General features: G+C 37.8%; 2 protein-coding genes and 1 long non-coding RNA gene across 4 annotated transcripts in view; 2 read left to right on the forward strand and 1 right to left on the reverse strand.

The window, feature by feature from the left end:
* The window catches only part of LOC129795542 (histidine-rich glycoprotein-like), a 446,033-nt gene that overhangs the window by 199,361 nt on the left and 223,854 nt on the right, over window positions 1-22,818 (forward strand). The window lies entirely within an intron of this gene.
* Window positions 3,019-10,248, forward strand: LOC129795699 (transcription factor SOX-14). Its single transcript, XM_055837169.1, has 2 exons — window positions 3,019-3,541; window positions 6,463-10,248. The coding sequence occupies exons 1-2, from the start codon at window positions 3,345-3,347 to the stop codon at window positions 6,926-6,928; spliced, it is 663 nt and encodes a 220-aa protein (XP_055693144.1). The 5' UTR covers window positions 3,019-3,344; the 3' UTR covers window positions 6,929-10,248.
* Window positions 14,256-21,172, reverse strand: LOC129795770 (uncharacterized). Its single transcript, XR_008751145.1, has 2 exons — window positions 20,104-21,172; window positions 14,256-15,132 (listed from the first exon to the last, which is right to left on the reverse strand). It is a non-coding gene; the product is annotated as an uncharacterized LOC129795770 (long non-coding RNA).

Genomic DNA, 22,818 nt, shown 5'->3' on the forward strand with positions numbered 1-22,818 from the left:
CTTTTCTCTAATTCCCATGGCATTCGAGGGTCACAATGGGGGTGAATAAAATGGGGAATGAATTGCAGGGATTTTCCTTGCATCACTCTCGCACTTTACGTTCTCTTCTCCCTTTTGCACCTTTTCCTGGCTATTTAATATGAATTTTTATTATGAATTTCATTTTGTGGGAGAGTTTTTTTAATGTATTAAAAGAAAGGGAATTAATACACTCTCATTTATTAAAGGGTCCTTACGTTATAAATCACTAAAGCTCTCTATTATTTCTTTGAAAGAAGAACATTGGAAGCTTTTTTAAGGATTAGAAGATTTTTTAAATGCCCTAAAAACATATTTTAATAAAAGAAATTTCTTTAAAAAAATAATTAAGGATTTTCAAAGAGGCTTTCAATGTTTCATAAATTAATACAAAACTCTCTTAAATAAACTCCAGACACCCCTATGTATCTTTGTCTGATCACAGGTCTGACCATCCAATCTTCCTTGTCCAAGGCTTAATTTCAATTTGTATTGTTTTCTAATCCCCTTGATGCACCTCTAGAACAAATGTGAAATACTCTCGAGATTGTGTCACAGTGTGTGGCACCCTCTTGGCACAAATCCACCCCTATAACGTACCAATTCAATATCAACACCATTCCCTCCTACACCGCTCAGCAACACAATTGACCACTTGAATGGAAGTGCCAAAAGTCAATTGGAAATAGAAGCTCTTCATATATATCAAAAGGAGAATAGAAAAAGAAAAAACAACCCCTCAAGACAAATAGTTTGAGAAAGAAAAAAAAAGAAAGAAAATTCTGTTTACTGGCCTTGGCGCTGGAGCAAACCGCAGAAATGCAATAAAGACAGACCCTCGAGGGTTGATGGTCCGGCTGTTATTTCTGTAATTCATCACACCCTCCGTGTACGCAACCCCCGTTGTGGGATTCACCATGACAATTCATTGGAGTATTGACACAAGAGAAATATCAATGAATACCCCGTATTTGCACAACTTCACACAGCCCCCTGGGGGAGGTAATTGAGTGGCAAAAGAAGGGGTGTGTTGTCGATTGATAAACCCCATAATAAATAAAACCCTTCGTCGCACTCAAATAGCTCAATTGTTGTGTTGATCTTCTGAAACAATTGCTTTTCATTTTGGGTGGTAATGTTGAGTGGGTTTTTTGACTCACTGAACCCATAAAATCATTTAATTACTGCTTGGAAATTAATAATAAATTTTAAATTTAAATAAGAATCCTCCTAGTGCGATTTAATGTAACCAAGGGAGGGATAAGCATGTGAGTAGGATGTACACCACTCCTGTTTTGAATTAATAAAAAAAAAGATTAAATGTTTGTATAGAACAATTAACCCTTGGAGGATTTATCTGGCCAAAGTGACCAATTCGACTATTTTTTCAATCGCTATACAGAATTTATTTAACATTTCGTGATAAACTCTACATCTGTGTATAGGGGAGTTTCATTAGTTCAATATCGTCAAAAGAAAACTTGGAAAAATATTTTCTTTTGAGAGAAAATAACGGTCAAACATTTGAGGTTAGAAACCTCAATCCTCCAAGTCAAACTTTTGAAAATTAACGTGAAACTTTTGAATTGAAAAGAAATGCCAGCGTTAAAATAGAACAACAACTTTAGAAACGTTGACAGTAATAAATGAAACGACAAGCATTAGAAAATTAATCTCTGACGTCAAAATAAAAACGTCAAACGTTAGTAGAAAAATGTTAAGTGGATATAAATTCAAAGTTATTAAGAGTTAGCAATGATTCTAACGATTCCTGTTTTCCTTTTTTTTTCAATTTAACGTTAATTCTAATGCTTGAAATTTCTTTAATATCATTAGCATTTATTTTAAAGTTTGACGTTCTTGTATTTACAAGAACGTCGTTATCTTTTCCAACATTTGACGTTTCTTATAAACTTTGACGTTTTCTCTGTAACAACGTTTAAAAACTCTTATATTTATGACAGCAAAATTTCAAAAACTTTTTAATTAAATTTTAGCATTTTTACACCTTTGGTACACTCTTATTTACTAGTTCGCGGTATTTTTTTTAAATTCAGTTATCAATTAAAATAGGTAGTTTTAAAAAATTTTTAGGTACACCATCCTTCCCTAATGTCCTTCCCTTGATCAGTTCATTAATACACAACAATTTGTGATAACTTCCAGCCGCTTTCACATATTTTTGGTTAAATATCAGTGGTAAATTATGCGCACAGGAGCTAAATAGAATTTCCCAGAAGCCTAAGAGAGCAATGGGAGTCCCTCTCATATCAAGCCATCCATTCCCCCGCGACTAATCAAATCACTTTCACTCGATGCAATTCAATTCCAATTAGTAAAGCCAGACAGTGTGACTTTCCCCACTCTTTTTTGGTGGGAAATTGCATGGCGGGAAAAATAGCCAAGAGCAATGACGAAGAGTTTTTTTTTCGCTGACCGTGATGAATGTTGATTTTCGCAGGAGGGAAAAGACAAGGGAAAGGAAGAAGAAAAAAAATCACCCCCCGCGAAACAACAACCTGTTGCCATGAAGCGTAAAAAGCCACACCTGCTGCCACAGGATTGGCGCGAATGTTGCGCATGGCCAGGGTGCTCCTTGTCAACGGGATCCCCATCTCCTGCGACTTCTTTCGTGAGCTGTGTGAGATTCCCCGCATGGCATTTGCCTCAAAATATGCGCACAATTGTCTAGCGCGTGTGATGAGCGCCATTGAAGGCCTCGGCTGAAGAAAGCTTTTGTGTGTGGATCCTTCGACCCCCCTCCCTCCCGTGTAAGACACAAACTTTGGGGAGACCCCTAGCTAAACTGAGGCGGTGGCTCCGCAGAATAACCCCCCTCCGTATCCTCCTGGAGGACTTGGTGGAAAAATAAAAACCCCGTGATTTCTTTTATCATACAGAGCAAACAAAATTTCCCCTCCAAATTCATATCGCGCCAAATTCTCAAACACACGCCGTTGAGAGAATATTCAGACATCGGAGAACCATAGACTAGGACGGACGTCCAGGACATTGATGGAAAGTTTTTCCAAAAGAATTATCACAATCTTTCGCATAAAACCCATTTTCTGCAAAAGTTCAAATTGTGTCTAAAAACAAACGGTTTTGTGAGATTTCAATTAACCACAAAAGGACTGTTGTAGTGATTAATTTAAAAATGAAAACATTTTTAAGATTTTAAATCTTAAGTGATTATAAAGGAAAAAATTCAAGGATTGAGAAAATGTTTTGAAAATCTCTGTGAGGACTTTTTGTGGTGAAAAGTGCAATTGTTGAGACAATCTTGTGAAGGATTTTTGGAAGTGAAAGCCAGGGAAGAAACAGAAATGTCTAAAAGTCAATCAGAGCACATAAAACGCCCCATGAATGCCTTCATGGTGTGGTCAAGGGGACAGAGAAGGAAGATGGCTCAGGATAATCCCAAAATGCACAATTCAGAAATCTCCAAGAGATTAGGAGCTGAATGGAAGCTCCTATCGGAATCCCAAAAGCGCCCCTTCATTGATGAGGCCAAGAGACTGAGGTACATTTCAATTAAATATTTTTTAATCATTCGAATTTTATATTCTATTTAAAACAAAATGTAATTGTACGGAATGAAGAAAAAAAACTTTTTTTAGTATAAATAGTAGTTTTTGTCCTAACTAGAGCTAAAAAAAACTCTTAATTCTTTTGATTTTCATATTAAAAGTCAAGAATTTGAGAAAAATAATTATAAATTACTAAATTTTTAATGTAAAAGGAGTCTATTCATTTTTTTATTCGATTTGTAGAATGGACTTTTTATTCAAAGAATAGACTTTTATTTTGACTTTAAATGATCTTTTAGAAAAATTAAAAAATTTAGGGGAAATCATCTATCTTTTAGGTCAATTGTAAAAAATACTCTACTGTTTCCCATTAGGTTGGAAATATCATGAAAAATTTACTCTAAAAATCACATAAAAGACATAAATTTCCCTTTAAAAGCTTACATAACATACATACATAATGCTGCAATGTTTCGTTCGGTTTTTTTTTTAATTATTAATTGCCTGCAACATAGGAAAAAATCACAATAATGACGTAATTACTAATTTGAAATTTTCCACAAATTTTTGTCAACGTATTCAAGATTATTCTAATTGATTGAAAGAAAAGTCAATCATAACGCGTCCAGTTATTAGAGTTGGTATACCACAACGCGGATGGGTCAGTCTATGCGTTGTAATTTAATTTTTAAGTAGTATTAGTAGGCAAAGTTGATTTTTTTTATGAAATTCATCAATTCGAAAGACAAAAATGGTTATATCTCAAGTTCTATTGCACATACAGAAATTTCTTGACTAGTTTTGGAAAGGTATTGAAATAAGCTATAATCTGACATATATTTCGATACATTTCAAGGTCACCTCCAGAACACAAAATTGCGGATTTTTGTTCTACCAAAACAGTTTTTTGGACTTTTTGTCCTCAAGGAATGGTTTTAGAGGTTTCTGATGTTCCAGAAAGTTGTTGAGAATTGCAAAACCTTTAATTTGATACCAAATTGAGCAAAATCGGGCAATCCGTTCAAGAGATATGACTCTTAGAACTTTTCAAATTCAAGAATTTTTCAAATGGCTATATCTTCTAAACGGTGACATAGAATTTCTTCATTTTTGGAATAATGAAAGATATTGAGTCAGGCTACAACATATCAAAATTTAAAGAAAAACGATAACAGATGTTGGGAGATATAGCCCCTTAAATTTAGGCAATTTTTGTTTTTGTTTTTAGCGCCTTTTGCGGATGTTTTTGAAACTTGAAATGTTCTAGACAGTTGTAGGGCTTCTCAATACCTTTCATTTGATACTAAGATGATCAAAATCGGTCAAGCCGTTCTCGAGTTATATCGAAAAAACACTTTTTGCTTTAGGCCGCCATATTTGCTAAACCGCTTGACCGATTTTCAAGTATGATTTGTTGATGAAAACATCTCACTGAGCTCTACAACATACTAAAATTTCAGACCTCTAGCTTTAAGGGAACTGGTCGACGGTATTTCAAAATGGCGGACGGCGGCCATCTTGGATTTTGAAAATGCGAAAAAATGAAATTTTACACCCACATTTCTATAGAAAACTTCAAACCCGAAGTCTCTATCTGTTACCGTTCTCGAGATATAAGGCAAAATGACGACCACCGGCAGGATAACCGGCAGGATAACCGGCAGGCCGGCCGGATCAAAAATTTTCCACCACCATTTTCGTAATGTGGGAAGTCTAAAACGTGCTCATACCAAGTTTGAGCCCGATCTGAGGGGGTCGGTTTTTCCGACGATTACAATACTTGGTATGCCACGATTGTGGTATACCAACTAATTAGGAAGTCTCTTTGGCGATTTATCATTCTTTTTTTTTTATTCTCTACAAAATCACGCGAATATCGGTTATTTTGTTGAATAATAATTTTTTTTGTGCAAAAATAAATAAACTCCTTAAACCCTCTAATAGCAAAAGTGTAGAAAAATTCCCAGAAATCTGCAATTTCTTCACAATTCTTTATTGTAAATTACTACAAATCTATCCAAATAAAATGGTAGGGGTGATAAAGCACGAATAATGTTGATTTTCTGAATGTACATTAAATTTATTGTGTGATGAGCATGTAAAGGCAATGTTTGTAGAGTTTCTTATGCTCTCTTCACACAGTTTCATCGCAAGAATTGGTCACCAAATCCCCATAAAAAAGTCTTTTTTTTCTAATCGATATTTGATTTTTGATAATATCTCCGTGAGGAAATAAAAACACACAAACACATTTTATTGGCTCAAAGCGAGGAGAAAAGTTTCTCTTATATGTTGGTTTGATAAAATTGTCTTAGAGAGAATTTGTGACATGGGGTGAATGGAGAATGAGGAGTTTGTAATCTAAATATCCACAATCGTGCTATTTTTTCGTCTTCACGACACTTTTATTGAACGGAATTGTTGTATTTGTTCAATCGAATCGAATGTTTATTCACCACAAGAAGTGGACGTGAAGCGTTCTCTATATTTATTCTTTATGCTAAGGATTGTTGCTATCGAGTGTAAATAATCTCCAGGGTGCCCCCCTTATCACTTGAGCACCTTTTTATCTGAGAAAAGGTATAATATACTTATGTATGTATGTACATATTGAAAATTGTCTGAAAATTTTTGGAAGATATGCCATTTTTGGGCAATTTTGGAAATGTAAATTCAAAGCTGATAATCCTTTATATCTTTTCCCTTCATAGAATTTTAAGAGCTTTTCTGTATCAATTTGTATGAAATAAATTTTATATTATAAAGAATTTGGGCCTTATTCAGCGACCAAGAAACCTTTGAAATTCGCTTGAATTCTTAAACTTTCAGTACAAAATCCAAAGATTTCAAGAGTTTCTTGAAAGCCCATTTTATTTTCATTTAATTATTCCTTTCTTGTAACCTCCTTCAATAGGGCGCTTCACATGAAGGAACATCCAGACTACAAATATCGGCCACGACGAAAACCAAAAACTCTTGTAAAATCCCCTGTGCCACCGTCAAATCATCACTCACCTGTGTCAAATAATCACCAGCACCCGGGAAAGGAATCCCAAATCCCCGCAAAGTATCCCTTTGTGCCCAGCCTGGATCTCAGTCTCAGCCTCCCGCCACGACCGCCGGGATTCCCGCTGCCACACTATTCCACCCTCGATCCGGCCTTTGCGTTGGACCTGCAGGCGCGATTGCAGGCAATGTGCGCCAATGGGGGGCTCTACCATCCATGGCGCTACTTTGGATGCCCCACCGTAATACCTGCCGCCGATTCTCCACCCTCACCACCCACACCAGTCTCCTATGTGTGCGTTAAATCACCCAAAGCGTCACCACCACCCACTGCGACGCCCAGCACGGGGGTGCCACCATCGACAGTCATTTGACCCACACCGTTGAGATTTAAAGTGGAGCATACGGCTGTCTAGGATATATTCACATGCAGGATCGACACTTTTGGGTAATTTATTCAATATTGTGTAACAAAAAGCACCCCAATGAGTTCTTGAGCTGTTCTAATCCCCCCTGTTTTGCCCTCTAAAGCCATGAAGAATTAGTCAGAAATTAATGGTTTCGTGATTATAACCAAACAGTAAAAAAAAGGCACAGTCAGTCCTATTCAACGACCAAGAAATCCTTGAAATCTTTGAAATTTGCTTCGAAATTTCAATAATTTTAATGATTTCTTTGTGGCAGAATATGGCCCAATATTGAAGGAAAATTAGAAGAAATTTTCCTAAATTTTTTGACTTCCGTTGATAATAAAATTATATTTAAAAAAACATTTAAAATTTGTAGGATTAAAGTTTGTACCCGCCAATGGCATAACCCCATATTGCCGGCATTCCCCTATTTCCGAGACAGAATACACTCTATGTGGGTCTCCTCTCTAGGGCCGGGCCCTCTAGTGGTGGAATACATAGCGGGTCGCTAAGTGATTAGAGTCAGTTCTTTGTGGGACGTGGAAGGGTGAACACGCGTTTGTGAAATGCTCGTCGACTCAGGGACGTTTCCACCACTAGATGACCGGAAAGCGGGAACTGACTCCAGCCCAAATCACTTCTGAGAATATTTCCCTTACAAATTGTTAATTTTTGACGAATGAAAATATGACACGAAAACACAAACCACCCCATCCCAATCTGACTACATATAACATGGCAAGGGCGGAACAGGATAAACCCCCAAAATGGTCATCTCAATTAACACAATTTCTCCCAGCAAACGGGACATTGCGGATGTAGACAGGTTAATGGTCTCATAATTGCATATCACAGAGACTCACACTTTGTCCAAACCCATTGGGAGGGTGAGGGTGGATACGGGGTTAAATGGTCGAGAGGATGTTGCAATCGAGATGTTTCAATTACACAGCAAAATTAATCCTTTTCGTTTTGGCATTTCTATCGCATTCACCCCTCGCATTTTTAACCCTATCTCACCCCAAATGAAAAATTTATTGTGTAGAAAAATCACGAGGAAATTACTTACTGGAATTTTATTATTTTAAATAGATTTTATTATTATTTTTTTTTTTGTTTTTCGGTTAAAATATTTTCCCAAAGCATTTTTTAACGTTATTAAATTCAAATAAAACCAAACAACAATTTATTTTGCACAGGAAAGTACTCAAAAAACACTCACAGATTAAAAAAATCAGTTCATAACGAAAGGATAAATGAAAGGAGTACATTCAATTTTGCTTATGACATCATTGAAAGATGAAAACCAATTAAAGGCAAATTTTGTAGAACGTCAAAAGACATTCAAGAAAAACCAAAGAATTTTTTTTCAGCTCTGAAAAAACATAGATAAAATTGCAAAATAAAGGAACCGAAAAGGACACACCTTCCTTTGTACTCTATATTTTCGCGTAAAGCATATGCCTCACGCATTATCACTAGTCGCACTATATGTAGTATACTTCAATCACTGTTTATTGATCAATCACTGTTGAATCACTGTTTAGTGTTTATTGAAAAAAAAATGTCCGTTCATAGAAAAAATGTACGGGTAAGCTGACCAAGCTTACGAGAGCTGTGTTTCTTTCAGTGTACCAATTTTGTGAGAGTAAACTAGAACGCGAATTAATTTAAATACGCGCAAAGTCGGGAAAAGTTGAAAAGTCATCCCCCAAGAAATCTTTAAAACGCCATATCTCGGGAAAGGCTCCATAGATTTTCGAGTTTGAGCTATCGTTGGAAAGGTCTTAACCTCAACTATAATATATTAAAATATGAAGTAAATCGATAATGGCATTTTCGAAATATTCGAGTTCGAAATTTTCGAAAATTTTGATTTTGACTTTAGCGCCTCTCGCGGTCATTTCTCGAACTTGCAATGTTCTAGACATTTGTAGGGTTTCACGAAACCTTTCATTTGCGCTTGACTTGATCAAAATCGGACTTGTAGGACCCGAGATATGACATGCCAACTTTGGAAGGCTATATCTCGAGAACGGCGACATAGATTTTCTTCATTTTTGGCATGGAGCTAGATAATATGGTCAGCTATAACATATCAAAAAATGAAGTAAATCGATAATGGCGTTTTCGAGATATTCATCGAAAACTAATCGAAAATTTTGTTTTTGATTTTTGGCCCTCTAGCGGTCACTTTTGAAACTTCGGATGTTCTAGAGAGTTGTAGGGCTTGTTGAGAGCTTTCATATGAGCCTGGGTTGATCGAAATCGGTCAAGCCGTTTTCGAGTTATGATCGATTTTCGATAAAAAATTGTGACGGCCATATTGACTAAACGGCTTGACCGATTTTCGAAAATGAGGTATCGTTGGAAAGCTCTTGATGTCCCCTACAACATATAAAAATTTCAGATTTTTAGCTATTACAGGGGCTGAGATATAGCGAAAACAAAATTTTGAGGTTATTCAAAATGGCGGACGGAGGGGTGGGGGGGTGGATTTGACCTCATAATCGGATGTCTTCCGGTCGATATTTAAACTTTGTCGTTTACCGCAAGTCTCTATCTATTACCGTTCTCTTGCAATTTAGCGTTGTACTACGGCCGGACGGACGGACGGACGGACGGACGGACGGACGGACGGCCGGAAAAAATCTTATTTTTGGCGCATACGTTTTTTGGAATGTGGGGACCCTAATTCGTGCTCATCCCAAGTTTGAGTCCGATCTGACGACTTTCGATTTTGCTCGGTACACAAAAGCTGTGTCTGAAAGAAACACAGCTAATAAAATAAATTGAACATCATGAAATGAAATATAGAAGCATATGCTTTTCGCGAAGGGCTTTATTCTTGTAATAAATATTTGCAAATTTTCCCAAACTGATTCATGTAAAAATTTTAAAAAAAAATTATTCTTGAATAACTTTTCGTCTCTCTACAAGATTTAATCTTGCCGGTGTATCTTTCAAGAAATTCATATGATGATCAAAAATGAATAGTCTCCTTTTAATTTTTCATTAAAGAAAATAAAAATTAATGATAAAAAAGTAAAATTCCAGAAATAAAAAAAAACAAGAATAAAAAGCACAAAACATATTTTTCAATTTAAAATTAATTTGAGATAAATTCACATCCAAACTGGAGATAAAGTTGATAAGAAATCCGTAATGTTAAAAAATGGGGAATATAGTTCTTTAAAAATGTGATAGTTTTCATATCATTCAAAAGAGCAAAAATGAAAGAAAAATCATGTTGAAAATGTAAGTAAATCTTGAAATGTAATAAATTGAAATTAAAAAAAAAATCTTTGTCTTCCTTCGAAATCAATCGAAAAGTTTTAAGTATCACGAGAGGGTAAATTTTTCATAAAGATTGAAACAGGTTGGAGGCTTTTCCGGTGAGTTAATTTTTTTCTAACTATCAACTCATATCGTAAAATTAAATTAAAGGAAAAATTAAATTTTATTCTCATCTACAACTTACTCAAGTCTGTCTTCATTTGATGTTTTTTCCTATCCATAAAATTCAAAGAAAACTCCTCCTATGGGCAAAAAGAAAACGATAGAATCTTTCGATATCCGGTCAAGTTGGTGTAAAAAAAATGCCAAAAGAAAAAGGACAAGAGAATATAAATCAAAGAAATTTTCGCCTATTTTTTTTTCTCTCAAATCCCTACGGAGTATTTCATTGAAATTGGCATTTGGTGTATTCACAGCCAATAATACGGCACAGTATAAAACGATATTATGTATTCTTGTCAATAAATTCATCCCTTTTGTCACCATCAATTTATTCAGCAACCCCTCTGAAAATGACGAAGGGAAACCCAACTTCCTGGCTGTGATTCTATGCGTGGACTCTCAGTGAAGGTAAGAATTTTTTTTTCCACCGAGGTAGTGAATCTCCGAACTGTGATGCAGGAAGTGTGAGAGGAGGAAATGAAGATCATCGTGTTAAATATACAATTTACACTTGAATGTGCAAAACACTGGAAAGTGCATTTGAGAGCGAATAACAAAAAAGGAAAATACATTACAAGCGGGATTTAATAACATCTACATTTTGCACAAGGGTGCAAGAAAATGGGAATGAAAACGTCTCAAAAGAATTTAATTTTGAAAACACTTTTAGCAGAAGAAAAAACCTCTAAAATCTAAATTAATTGAAATCTCAAACGTCTTTAACTTTCTTTCTGAAAAAAAAATTGAGAAAAGGGAGTTTTCCCGCTTTTACATACGATTTGCCACAAAATACAAAAAATGACGTCACTATTGCATTTTTTTCAGTATCTTTCAGTGCTTTTTAATTATATTGTCTCCACAAAAAATAGACAAAATTAGGTCAAATTGATTAGCAAGTGATTTTATTAAAATATTGTGTAGTTTTCATTCTTTTCAACGCAAAGAAAGATTCTTTAATTGAAAATGGAGAAAATTAAGAAAAATCTTTCCTAAATAAAGATTTATTTTATTTAGGGCTTTTAAATAAAATAAATAAAGGTTTTGAAGTAAATTTGCACATAATAACCATTCAAGTAAATGCCCTAGATCTGCTTTACGGATACTTTGAATATTTTTACAACTTTTATAACCCTGTCATGTTCCCGTAGAACATTGAAATGCCTTTTTTATAACGATAATTTTTCAATTTTTCTCTGGTTGCTATCACATGATATTTATCTGTGAGAAAATTTTCTTTGGCTACATTTACGTAATATTCAATGCATTTCTAAATCGGTAAAGGAAAAAACTCATTAACCCTTTTACGTTTTTTTCGTCCAAACATGAAACATTTTATTTTCTCATTTTATATGAAGTCAATTATTTTTCCTAGTTAGAAATACACAAAACTCACGCAGAAGAAGTCGAAGACATTTTGCCTAAAAAATGTCCTTTAATAAATATCGTGATTAAAGAGCGCATGTTTCAATGTTTTTATATTTCACGTTGGACGCGAAAGGGTTAAAATTCAGGAAAGTTTTACACATTTCGACAGAGGTTTAAGATATAGAAAATGTTGTGCAACAATGCAATCAAATAACATTTTATTTATTCAAAATCTACGCTTAAAAAAAACATAACAATAAAAAGGTCCAGCAGAGTAAAGGGAATGTACTGGTAAGTTTCACTTACGGGCTGTGATTCTTTCTTCAGATGACAGTCAAAGTGTGGTGAAAATTGAGGTGGATAAATTTTTAGGAATGGCTTTCTCACGCAACGAATCACAGCCAACGCGCATGAGTAAGCCTTTCCCCAGAATTTACACGCGTTGGCTGTGATTCGATGCGTGAGAAAGCCATTCCTAAAAATTTATCCACCTCAATTTTCACCACACTTTGACTGTCATCTGAAGAAAGAATCACAGCCCGTAAGTGAAACTTACCAGTACATTCCCTTTACTCTGCTGGACCATCATTGTACTTATATATGTATATTTATAGGTTTATATATTTTTATATTTTTTATGTATAAAAAAGGCGCCCCGCTTCGCGGGGCGCAAATTAGTTTGTTTAAAATATATGTGAATAGATGAAAGTAATTGTTGATGTAGCAAAAAGGCAGAAGGCGGCCATTTTGAATTTTGAAATTAGTAAAATCTGATAGGTCATACCCACTATACCTGATGAAACTTCAATCGAAAAGCCTCTATCAAGTACCGTTAAGCCGATATAAGGCAATATTGCAACAATCGGTACATATGGAAACCTGTTTTGGTCTATATCTCTGAAACCGCGACATAAATTTTTTTTATTTTTTTTTTATTAAAAGGTGTACCTATCACCTATAATATACTAAAATTTAATCGAAATCTATCGTCCAGTTTTTGAGATATTAATCGAAAACTGGTCGAAAACTCATCGAAACTTTGGTTTTTGATTGTAGGCCCTCTAGCGGTAACTTTCGAAACTTCCTATGTATAGATAATTGTAGACCTTTTTGAGATCTTTCATTCAAAACCGGTTTGGTTAAAATCGGTCAACCGGTTTAGGAGTTATGGCCGACTTTCGATAAAAGTCTATATTTGCTAAACCGCTTGTCCGATTTTTAAAAATGGGGTATCGTTGAAAAGGTCTTAAGGGCCCTTATAACATATTAAAATTTCAGATCTCTAGCTATAATAGAGGCTGAGATATAGCGAAAACAAAATTGAAAAAAATTCAAAATGGCGGATGCAGGGGTGGGGGGTCGAATTTGATATCATAGTTGGACGACTTCCAGTCGATAATTGTACTTTGCCGGTGACCGCAAGCCTCTATCTATTACCGTTCTCTTGTAATTGAGCTCCAAACTACGGCCGGACGGACGGACGGCCGGACGGACGGACGGCCGGACGGCCGGAAAAGTTTTTCGGCGCATACGTTTTTTGGAATGTGGGGACCCTAATTCGTGCTCATACCAAGTTTGAGCCCGATCCGACGACCTTGAGTTTTAGAGTGGACACAGAAGCTGTGCTATTCTTTTCTTCGAAAGAATCACAGCTAAAAAGTATTATCTTTCTGTTGTACAAATTGTGTAAATTTCAATCGATGCAATTTGACTTGATGAACATTTTTTGTTGCACACACAGAATGCGAGTGGGTGGAATTTTGGGGGCGGCTGAGTTGAAATAGTTTTCATTTTGATGGCCAAATAAAGCTCCTATTCATCGTCGGCATTGTTGCATGACGCGTGCCGATCTAAACGAATTATCTTGCAATTGTTTGCTAAAATGTTTCTGAATAGCCCTTAATACCCCCTTCATGCACAGAATCGTGTACCGGACGCTTTTTTTCTCGCTCGTCAGGATCGAGGGAGTGGCTTTATACGCTGATTTTACCATATATACTTCAGATGAATGACAAATGAGCTGGTTAATTTTTTTTTACTACAGATTGGCTACTAGTAGGTAACTTCAAGAGTGGTAGTACTGAAAACTCATAACGAAAGAACTGAAAGAAACGAAAAATCTTAATAGATCTGTAACAAGTCCGGCCACTCCTGACATATTATTGTGACATAATTCATCCTTTCAGTGTTCTAATGAGATCCACCCTCTAGTCAGAGAGAAGGAACAGTTTGATTCAAATTTCTGATATACCCCTACACAAAGGATTGTGTATTATGGCGGATTGAATGTGGCGCGCGGGAATGTTTTATCAATTGACGCTATGTGCAAATTCTACCCTTTGTATTGCCATTGTTACGAGACCTACGTGACAGGATTGCAGGATTCCTTTCTCTCGGTCTCCATTATTCTCGCGCCAAAAGCTGGAGTCGCTCACACATCGCCCTCTTCAAAATATTATAGAAATCCTTTTTCCTCTTAGTCCTCAAACGGGGACGATTTATTCAGCCACTCACTACAAAATCGGGTCCTTCTTCACATCATCTGGGCGACGTCTCTTGTAGTCAAGATGCTCTGCTGTACCATGAGATGCCCGAGTAGAACTTCTTCGGCTCGGTGAGACTCTCCAATTCCACGGGGAGTGAGCCCTCTGGGTGATGAATCACTGTCGTCCCAGACGCTCTTCCACCTCTGCTGAACTCCCGAATTCTCAGGGAGAATGTCGTGACACGAATTGCAGGTCACGAAAGGCTCCGGATGAAATCCCTCGCCTTGGCAGCGCTCCCTATAGTGACTGGGAGGGTGCCTTGATGGTTGGTGAATCACCACTGCCTCTGATGCTCTTCAACTCCGCCGCACTCTCTGAATTGCCTGAGAGTGAGTCGTGCCACAAGTTGTGGGTCACGGAAGGCTCCGGATAAAATCCCTCGCCTTGGCGGAACTCCCTAAATTGACGGGGAGGATGTCGTCACCGATGGTGAGTCACTGCTGCTTCTGCTGCGCTTCTAACTCCGCAGAACTCCCGAATTGTCAGGGAGTGAGTCGTGTCACAAGTGGTGGATTACGAGAGGCTCCGGATGAAATCCCTCGCCTCGGCGGAACTCCCAAATTTGACGGGGAGTGTGCAGTGGCACGGTAGCTGCCACTGGACGCCAATTGCAGCAAATCCTTCCGTCCTTCTAATTTCTCACCGCGGCAGGCGGCGTATCTCTTCCACTGCACGGGTGGCACACTTCACAAGATGGCCACTGGGCCCCAGGGGGATTTCGCCCCAACTGGTACGTCCGACTCGCACGGAAAAATAGGTCTTTTCCTGCCGGTCTTCCACGGTGTACTAAACTTTTCTCTGTCAAGAAGAAGAAGGCATATTAACTTGCCCCACCCCAAAACCCACACAACACATACACATATAAAAGATCATCGGCGTAAGTTGGGTTTTGGAGACTTATTTAAATTGATCGTTATTTCTCCCATAATGGCAAATTTTCAAAATTTGTGCACGTTACATCACCCCTTTGTTGCAAAAGAAAACAAAAAGGAGAAAAAAAAAAGAAAAGAGTTTTAAGTTACTCTATGAAAGGAAGTGATGCAACTACTTAAGAAAAGAAAACATTGGCGATGGACAGAATGGTTGGTTTTGGGTACCTTCCACGTTCGGCATAAATTTATAAGAAGAACAGAACTTTAATAATTAATTATCCATTAGAATACCTCGGCATTTAACATAATAAAATAAAGGGAATTCGAGCTGATCGCACCTAGAAGAGGCGAAAACTATGGGGATTATGTATCCCGCTCCTCCAAACCCTCGAGTGAACTTCACGCCCTTTAGAAAAGGTTTCGAGGTGGAAAAAGGCAAGGAAAGGAATTGGAAGGGAAACTAAAGGAATGACAAAGGATATCTTTGTTCTAATTGCCCTTCTTCTTCAAAACCCACAGTCTTCTTCTCCTCAATCATGTAGATTGAGTTTCTTCAGGTTTATCAGACTCAAAATTTACCATGAAATGAAAATAAAAATTACTGATTAACATCTCCTTCAACTTGTGGATCTAAATCTACTCAAAGATCCCAATTTATTTCGAGAGTCACGAAAGTGAAGGAGGGAAAAATGGTTTTACTTAAGAAAAATAAGATTGGAAGGAAGGCGGTGTGATTCTTAATAAAGCTTCTTGAGCTTTCTTCAAACTGATTGTCTCTCTCTCCTTACCAGCATTTGCTATTAGCAACGCGGAAGTGTTTGTGTGGGGAAAGGTGAGATGGACTTTAAATTTATCTCCACTTCTCTCTCTGATCCTTCCGCAAACTCGTAAGACAGTGACTCACGCGCTTTGCATAACGTGGGCCTTGGACAACGGATTTGGGGGCGAAAGATCCTAACTGCGTTAACCACTGCTGGCATCTCTCGTTGGCTCCTCGCTCCATAAGTCTCCCGAGAACCTTAAGACTTCACACAAGTCCACTCGTCCATTGTCCCTTCTTAGCCGACACCAACTCCCCACAGGAGCATCTCATCAGATGGTCTCTAGGCAAAGAATCCTCGACGCCGCTTCTCCTTCTCTCTCTCCTCCTCCTTCTCTCTCTCTTTTCTCTCTCTCTCTCTCTCTTTTTTCCTTCTCTTTTTTTTTTTTTTTTTTTTTTTTTTTTTTTCTCTCCTCCTTCTCTTCTTTTACTGAGTTCACCTCCCCTCGGCATTTCACCGGCCCCCCTACCCTTTTTTTTATTCCACCAATCTCCAGCTCACCCGGAGGCCCCGAAGTAACTTTCTTTCTCCTCATTCTCTTTCAAAAAACGTAGATGGGGTGGAATTTAGACATGGGCACGAACGGGGTGAACCTTCGATGAAGATTTGGCTTTTCAGGGCCTCGGCTCCATCCGTGAGATTGCGTACTGGGTGGATGTGAACTCAGTCGCCGCCACCATTTGAGCAAAAGGCTCATAAGCAGAGTTATCCCAGGTTGGTGTAAAGGACCACCCCTTTCATTGGGCTCTTTGTCAATCTGACTCCTGTTTTGCCTTTCTCTCTTCTCTTTCGCCGCTCAACTCCTCCACCACTCTTCAATTTTCGACGATTCCTTGCCTCGAGGTCACCGTCAGAGAGCACCTATGAAAAGAAGGAGACAACCTTGGAGGTACGCCGTCCTCGCTTTCCTGTGATTCATCCACGAGCCCACAAGAATAAGTATGGGTCCAGATGGCACTTTTCTGCCCTACCATTGGAGGTGGTCGCATGGCAACAAGAGGAAGGAATCTTTCTATTATTTCATGTGATATTTTTTTTCGCGGACTAGACGAGAATGCGAAAGGAGTATTGACTCCAATAGTTAGGTGGGATGGGTCCTATGCATCTTGTGCATGTACTTTCATAGGATTGGGAAGGATGGAATTAATTGGATTCTGCCAAGTGCAGGGGAAAGAATTCGAGGAACAAACATCTCCGATTACGAATCAACCGAATGCCATCCGAAAGAGCTCTTGCCAAATAAGGCATGATACGACTCTGACAAATTTTAAAACGTGACTCTCATCATGGATGCTGATACTCATGCAAAATCTCTCCTCATACTGCAACTATTGAGGATTCAACAATAATAAATTTTGAATTAGCAATATAATACCTTCCTTCCGGTTTAAACAAATTGAATAAATACGGAGAGAGTAAGAAAAGACAGTTAAAACCTACTTCCAGCGGAACATGCTTTAATTTACTTCTCTCCATGCAAAATCTGTACCAATGGGCATTAACCAATCTCTGAATAAATTCAGATCCTGTTTTATGGTGATATTGGATGATTGGAAATATTAAGGAAAGGAAAGAGAATGCAAGGGTCAACAAAGTTAAACCCTAAGGTTGGCGATGAATTTCAAACGAGATAAATAAAAAGAAAAGAAAGTGGAGGATCTCGAACCGACCAGACGTTCCCAACGAATTATCAAAAGAGAATCACCCATCTAGAGTATTAATTGTTCTCATAAGAGGCATCGAGGCAAAGCTAATCAAGATTCATTGAGATCCTCACACAGAAGGTGCGAGGAAAGAAACCACCAACGGTCTCACATCTCAATGGAGTCGGATGGATCTGGGAGAAGGTACACATCTCCTCAAACCAGAATCCACGGCGAAACTTCGGGACGAATCCCAAAATTTTTCCGGCGAGTTCTTCAAAAGGGAAGGACTCACATCCGAACTGGATAAACCAGACTAAAGCTGGGAATCCCGTGGAAGGAGGGCGCCACTTCACAACGGGGAAATTAAAACAGGAGGTCTCGTGAAAAACATATGCCGAAAAACCACTGAGGAGACCTCCATCCCCGGATAGAAAATCTAACGCTTTAACAAGAAAGCTTTCCAAGGATGTTTGTACTACCTATTCAGTAGGTTTAAATTAAATTAAAGCAATTCTCTCCCTTAAATTCAAACAGCAATGCAAGCTGTTCCAAAAACATCCTTATCAAGTGGAAAGCGCTAATTTTCCATAAACCCATCACCGTTCGTCAAACGCTAACGCAAGGACAGAGTTTACGATAAGCGACCCGCTAAATTCCGCTCAACCCGCTTAATCAATTGCTAGGCAAGATACGAGGATCGGAAAATAAACGGGCGCCCATCCTGAGTCAGCTCACATCGCATGCTCAACGCCCGATGCAGGGATCAGGAAAACGCAAGAATCAATAAAATTTTAATTGAAAATTTAATAAAGAAAATTTTAAATCAGGAAGTTGTGATCGGGAAAACTTCAATCACAAACTTCAACAGAGAACTCCATCAGGAAAATCTCAATAAAAAGAATCAAATTTGGGCGCCATACACCGAACCGTGTACCATCTGCCATGCCATATAGTTTTAAAGAAAAGGGTGAATCATTTAGCAAAAGAATTAATAATTTGATTGCATCCAAAGTGCAAACTTTTCAAGTGCGAATTATAAGGTTCAATAAAATCCGCAAAAGAGCAAAACTATTGTAATAAATGACTGTAAATATTTCAAAATTCAAAAAGCTTTATATCATTATCAGCAAATATTTAACACAATGAACGTGTCAGCAATGCAAAACTGAACACGGAAATAATTAAATCCAAAAAGAGCAAAATAATTTTCCTCATCTCATCATTGCCCGCAGGACGCAGCACGCGAGAAAAGCGGACACCCATGTTCCAGCAAATTCTGCTCAACCCGCTTAATCGATTGCCTAAGCAAGATACGAGGATCAGAAAATCAAAGGGCACCTGCGTCCGATAAGCCCACAGCGCATGCCCCACGTTCAATGGCGAGATGAGAAATCGCTCAACCAAATTAATTGGAAATAAAATTTAATAAATCAAAGTTCAGGGGATCAATAGAAAATAAAGAGATTTAAAATTGTCCCCAACGGTGCACAATTGGAAAAAAAAAGATTTAAATTTAAGCACCGGTAAAATTTTTAAAAGTTTGTAGCAAAAAAAAATTTTCTAAAGAGAATTGCTACAAAAGAATCCCCAAATTTTTAGGGGGATAAAGCTTTACTTTATCTCTCAACTATTATCGCAAGAGAGATCACCGCTATGTGATAAGCGAACGCACTTTGACCGTGAAGCAATGTCATGGCTCCACCACAAGGTTAAAAGAAAGTCAAAGATTTCTCCATTTCAGAATTTTACCCATAATTGCGAGAACTTAAATTTCCCGCCGTTTTCCTTGTAAATATTGTCTGAAGGAAAACGCTGATGATCTTATCAATTCATAAAGTGTCAAGATTCACAAACACACAGAACAAATAAGTCCCTACTTTGCGACGAAAATCAACTAAAAGTTGACAAAATTTATAGAAAGCAAAAATTTTAAAACTTAAGAAACTTCAAAAAATATTATTCAATTTGTTGCCGTTACAGGGAAGAGACCTTTCAAAAGGATAATGATTCAATCTCTTCATTCGTCCTGTTCGTGCAAATCAATCAGAGATTCTGGGGGAGGAATATTTGCCACAGAATATCCCTCTTTCGTCCCCAGAAGGGCTCTGTATAAATTTTTAAATTAATTTTAAATGCCAACTCGCATGGCCAATTTACTTTAAGCAAAAATTTTGGATTTAAAATCCAAAACCATTTCTTCTCAAGAGAAAAGAAAAAACGGAAAAAAAAAAAAATTCTTTAACGCGAGTTTTCTTTCCAACAAGGCGGCTAGAAGAGCCCAAAATTGCTGGAAATTTCATCTCATTTAAAGGGGAACTTTGTCATTAAATTAAACAGAATGCAAAATTGCATCGAAACACAAAAGTTTTTCTCTAAAATTCTAATTTTTCGGTAGCTACCAGGGGCATGAGACTCAAATTGGGTACTTACCTGGTTCCACCGATGGTTGGGCGCCATTTATAGAAATCCTTTTTCCTCTTAGTCCTCAAACGGGGACGATTTATTCAGCCACTCACTACAAAATCGGGTCCTTCTTCACATCATCTGGGCGACGTCTCTTGTAGTCAAGATGCTCTGCTGTACCATGAGATGCCCGAGTAGAACTTCTTCGGCTCGGTGAGACTCTCCAATTCCACGGGGAGTGAGCCCTCTGGGTGATGAATCACTGTCGTCCCAGACGCTCTTCCACCTCTGCTGAACTCCCGAATTCTCAGGGAGAATGTCGTGACACGAATTGCAGGTCACGAAAGGCTCCGGATGAAATCCCTCGCCTTGGCAGCGCTCCCTATAGTGACTGGGAGGGTGCCTTGATGGTTGGTGAATCACCACTGCCTCTGATGCTCTTCAACTCCGCCGCACTCTCTGAATTGCCTGAGAGTGAGTCGTGCCACAAGTTGTGGGTCACGGAAGGCTCCGGATAAAATCCCTCGCCTTGGCGGAACTCCCTAAATTGACGGGGAGGATGTCGTCACCGATGGTGAGTCACTGCTGCTTCTGCTGCGCTTCTAACTCCGCAGAACTCCCGAATTGTCAGGGAGTGAGTCGTGTCACAAGTGGTGGATTACGAGAGGCTCCGGATGAAATCCCTCGCCTCGGCGGAACTCCCAAATTTGACGGGGAGTGTGCAGTGGCACGGTAGCTGCCACTGGACGCCAATTGCAGCAAATCCTTCCGTCCTTCTAATTTCTCACCGCGGCAGGCGGCGTATCTCTTCCACTGCACGGGTGGCACACTTCACAAGATGGCCACTGGGCCCCAGGGGGATTTCGCCCCAACTGGTACGTCCGACTCGCACGGAAAAATAGGTCTTTTCCTGCCGGTCTTCCACGGTGTACTAAACTTTTCTCTGTCAAGAAGAAGAAGGCATATTAACTTGCCCCACCCCAAAACCCACACAACACATACACATATAAAAGATCATCGGCGTAAGTTGGGTTTTGGAGACTTATTTAAATTGATCGTTATTTCTCCCATAATGGCAAATTTTCAAAATTTGTGCACGTTACAATATGTATATCTATCTATATAATATTTTAAGGGTGGCTGAATGTGAATCTGCGTGCGGTGACGGAAGACAAATTTGTCATATCATCAGTGTCAAATACTTATTGATTTGCCTAATTTATTCATTATTATCCAAATTGAAATGTTTTTTGGTAAGAATAGGCTGTTTTCTTCCTTTTTCCTTAAATATTTCTTTGAATTAGGAATGAAAATTTGACAGTTCTTCATTTTGACAGAAGTGTTTGACATATCGTACATTTTGACATAAGGATCTGACATTTTTTATCTATCTCTTTCTTTTCTAATTCTTTTATTATTGAATTTAATTTCTTTTAAAAATATCCTTTTTAATTTTTTTTTGAAACAATAAAATATAATTCAAAATATTTAAAACGACATTTCAATTTACAGAGCCAAAGAGAGATAATTTCCCACCCCACAGATTTAACCCCTGAAATCAAACACATGCTTCATATCTCTCTCTCCTACCATGAAGGTATTTTACCATTGAGAATCACAAAATAATTTTCATCCCTCTCAATTGTCACCCCCTTCTTGAACATCTCACTTATTAGTGGTTGTTTTTCCCCATTCACGCCTCATAGAGGAAAAAAAACATTTTCTCTTGGGGGGTGGTGAACCCTGAAGAGGGTGATTTGTTGCTGCTGATAGCACAAAAGGAGAAAAACACACAGCAAATGGAGATAAAATTTATGATGATACCTTTCATGGGGTTTTCCCAGGCGAATTATATACATGACTGATGTGTTTTGTACTGCTGTGGAAAACAAGGCGTGAAATTTTTCTAAACGCTTGGAAGAAAATACATGAAAATGATAAGAATGCGAAAGAGCGGAAGCTATGACGGGGGTGGTGTGTGAGAAAGAAGCGGTGAAAGGGGTTGATTCCATCTCTGATTCGGGGTGCTCTTCCTTCCGTGGCCTTTTCTGCACGAGCTCAATCTCTCGCTCTCTGAATACTGATGAGAAGGGTTGTTTTTGAGACAAGAAAAATGTCTAAAAATAAAATTACTTAAAGATTGCAATAACCATTCATGGGTCTTTCAATGTGTTAATGCTGTCACTAAATTATTTTTAAACCTTTAATTTTTGAGATTGTTTTTACCTCTTCCTATGCTACTGGGGAAAAGTCGAAGGTATAACCGAAAATTTTAAAAGAATAAATGAGTTTTCTCTTTTTAATTATAAAATTAATAAGAATTTTACTCTCTGATGAAAATCGAGTAGGCAGCAATATTTATTTCTCATAAAGTTTTTAAGATACTCTCATCCGAAAAATGCCCTCACCATGTTGAATCCCAATAGCCCCTTATAACTTTTCCGATAAAAAATACATCATGTGCAACAATAATAATATCTGTTTTTTTTTAGTTAAGGGTCATTTCTGGTAAATTCTATCCAAAAAAAAACAGTAAATCATATAAAAAGTTAATGCTTAATTGAAAGTATTGAAAATTAATTAGATATTAATTTTTCCCTAAAATCGAGCATATAGCAAATGTATCTTGGCTTTGCATTTATTCATTCTCGTTTTTCTTGTAACTTAACACTACTTTCTGATAAGAAATCACGAAATGAAGAGGAAAATCTCTCAAATCTGTCCTCTAGAATTAAATATAAA

The sequence above is a fragment of the Lutzomyia longipalpis genome, chromosome 4 (genome assembly GCF_024334085.1).
Source record: "Lutzomyia longipalpis isolate SR_M1_2022 chromosome 4, ASM2433408v1".
Taxonomy (NCBI): Eukaryota; Metazoa; Arthropoda; class Insecta; order Diptera; family Psychodidae; genus Lutzomyia; species Lutzomyia longipalpis.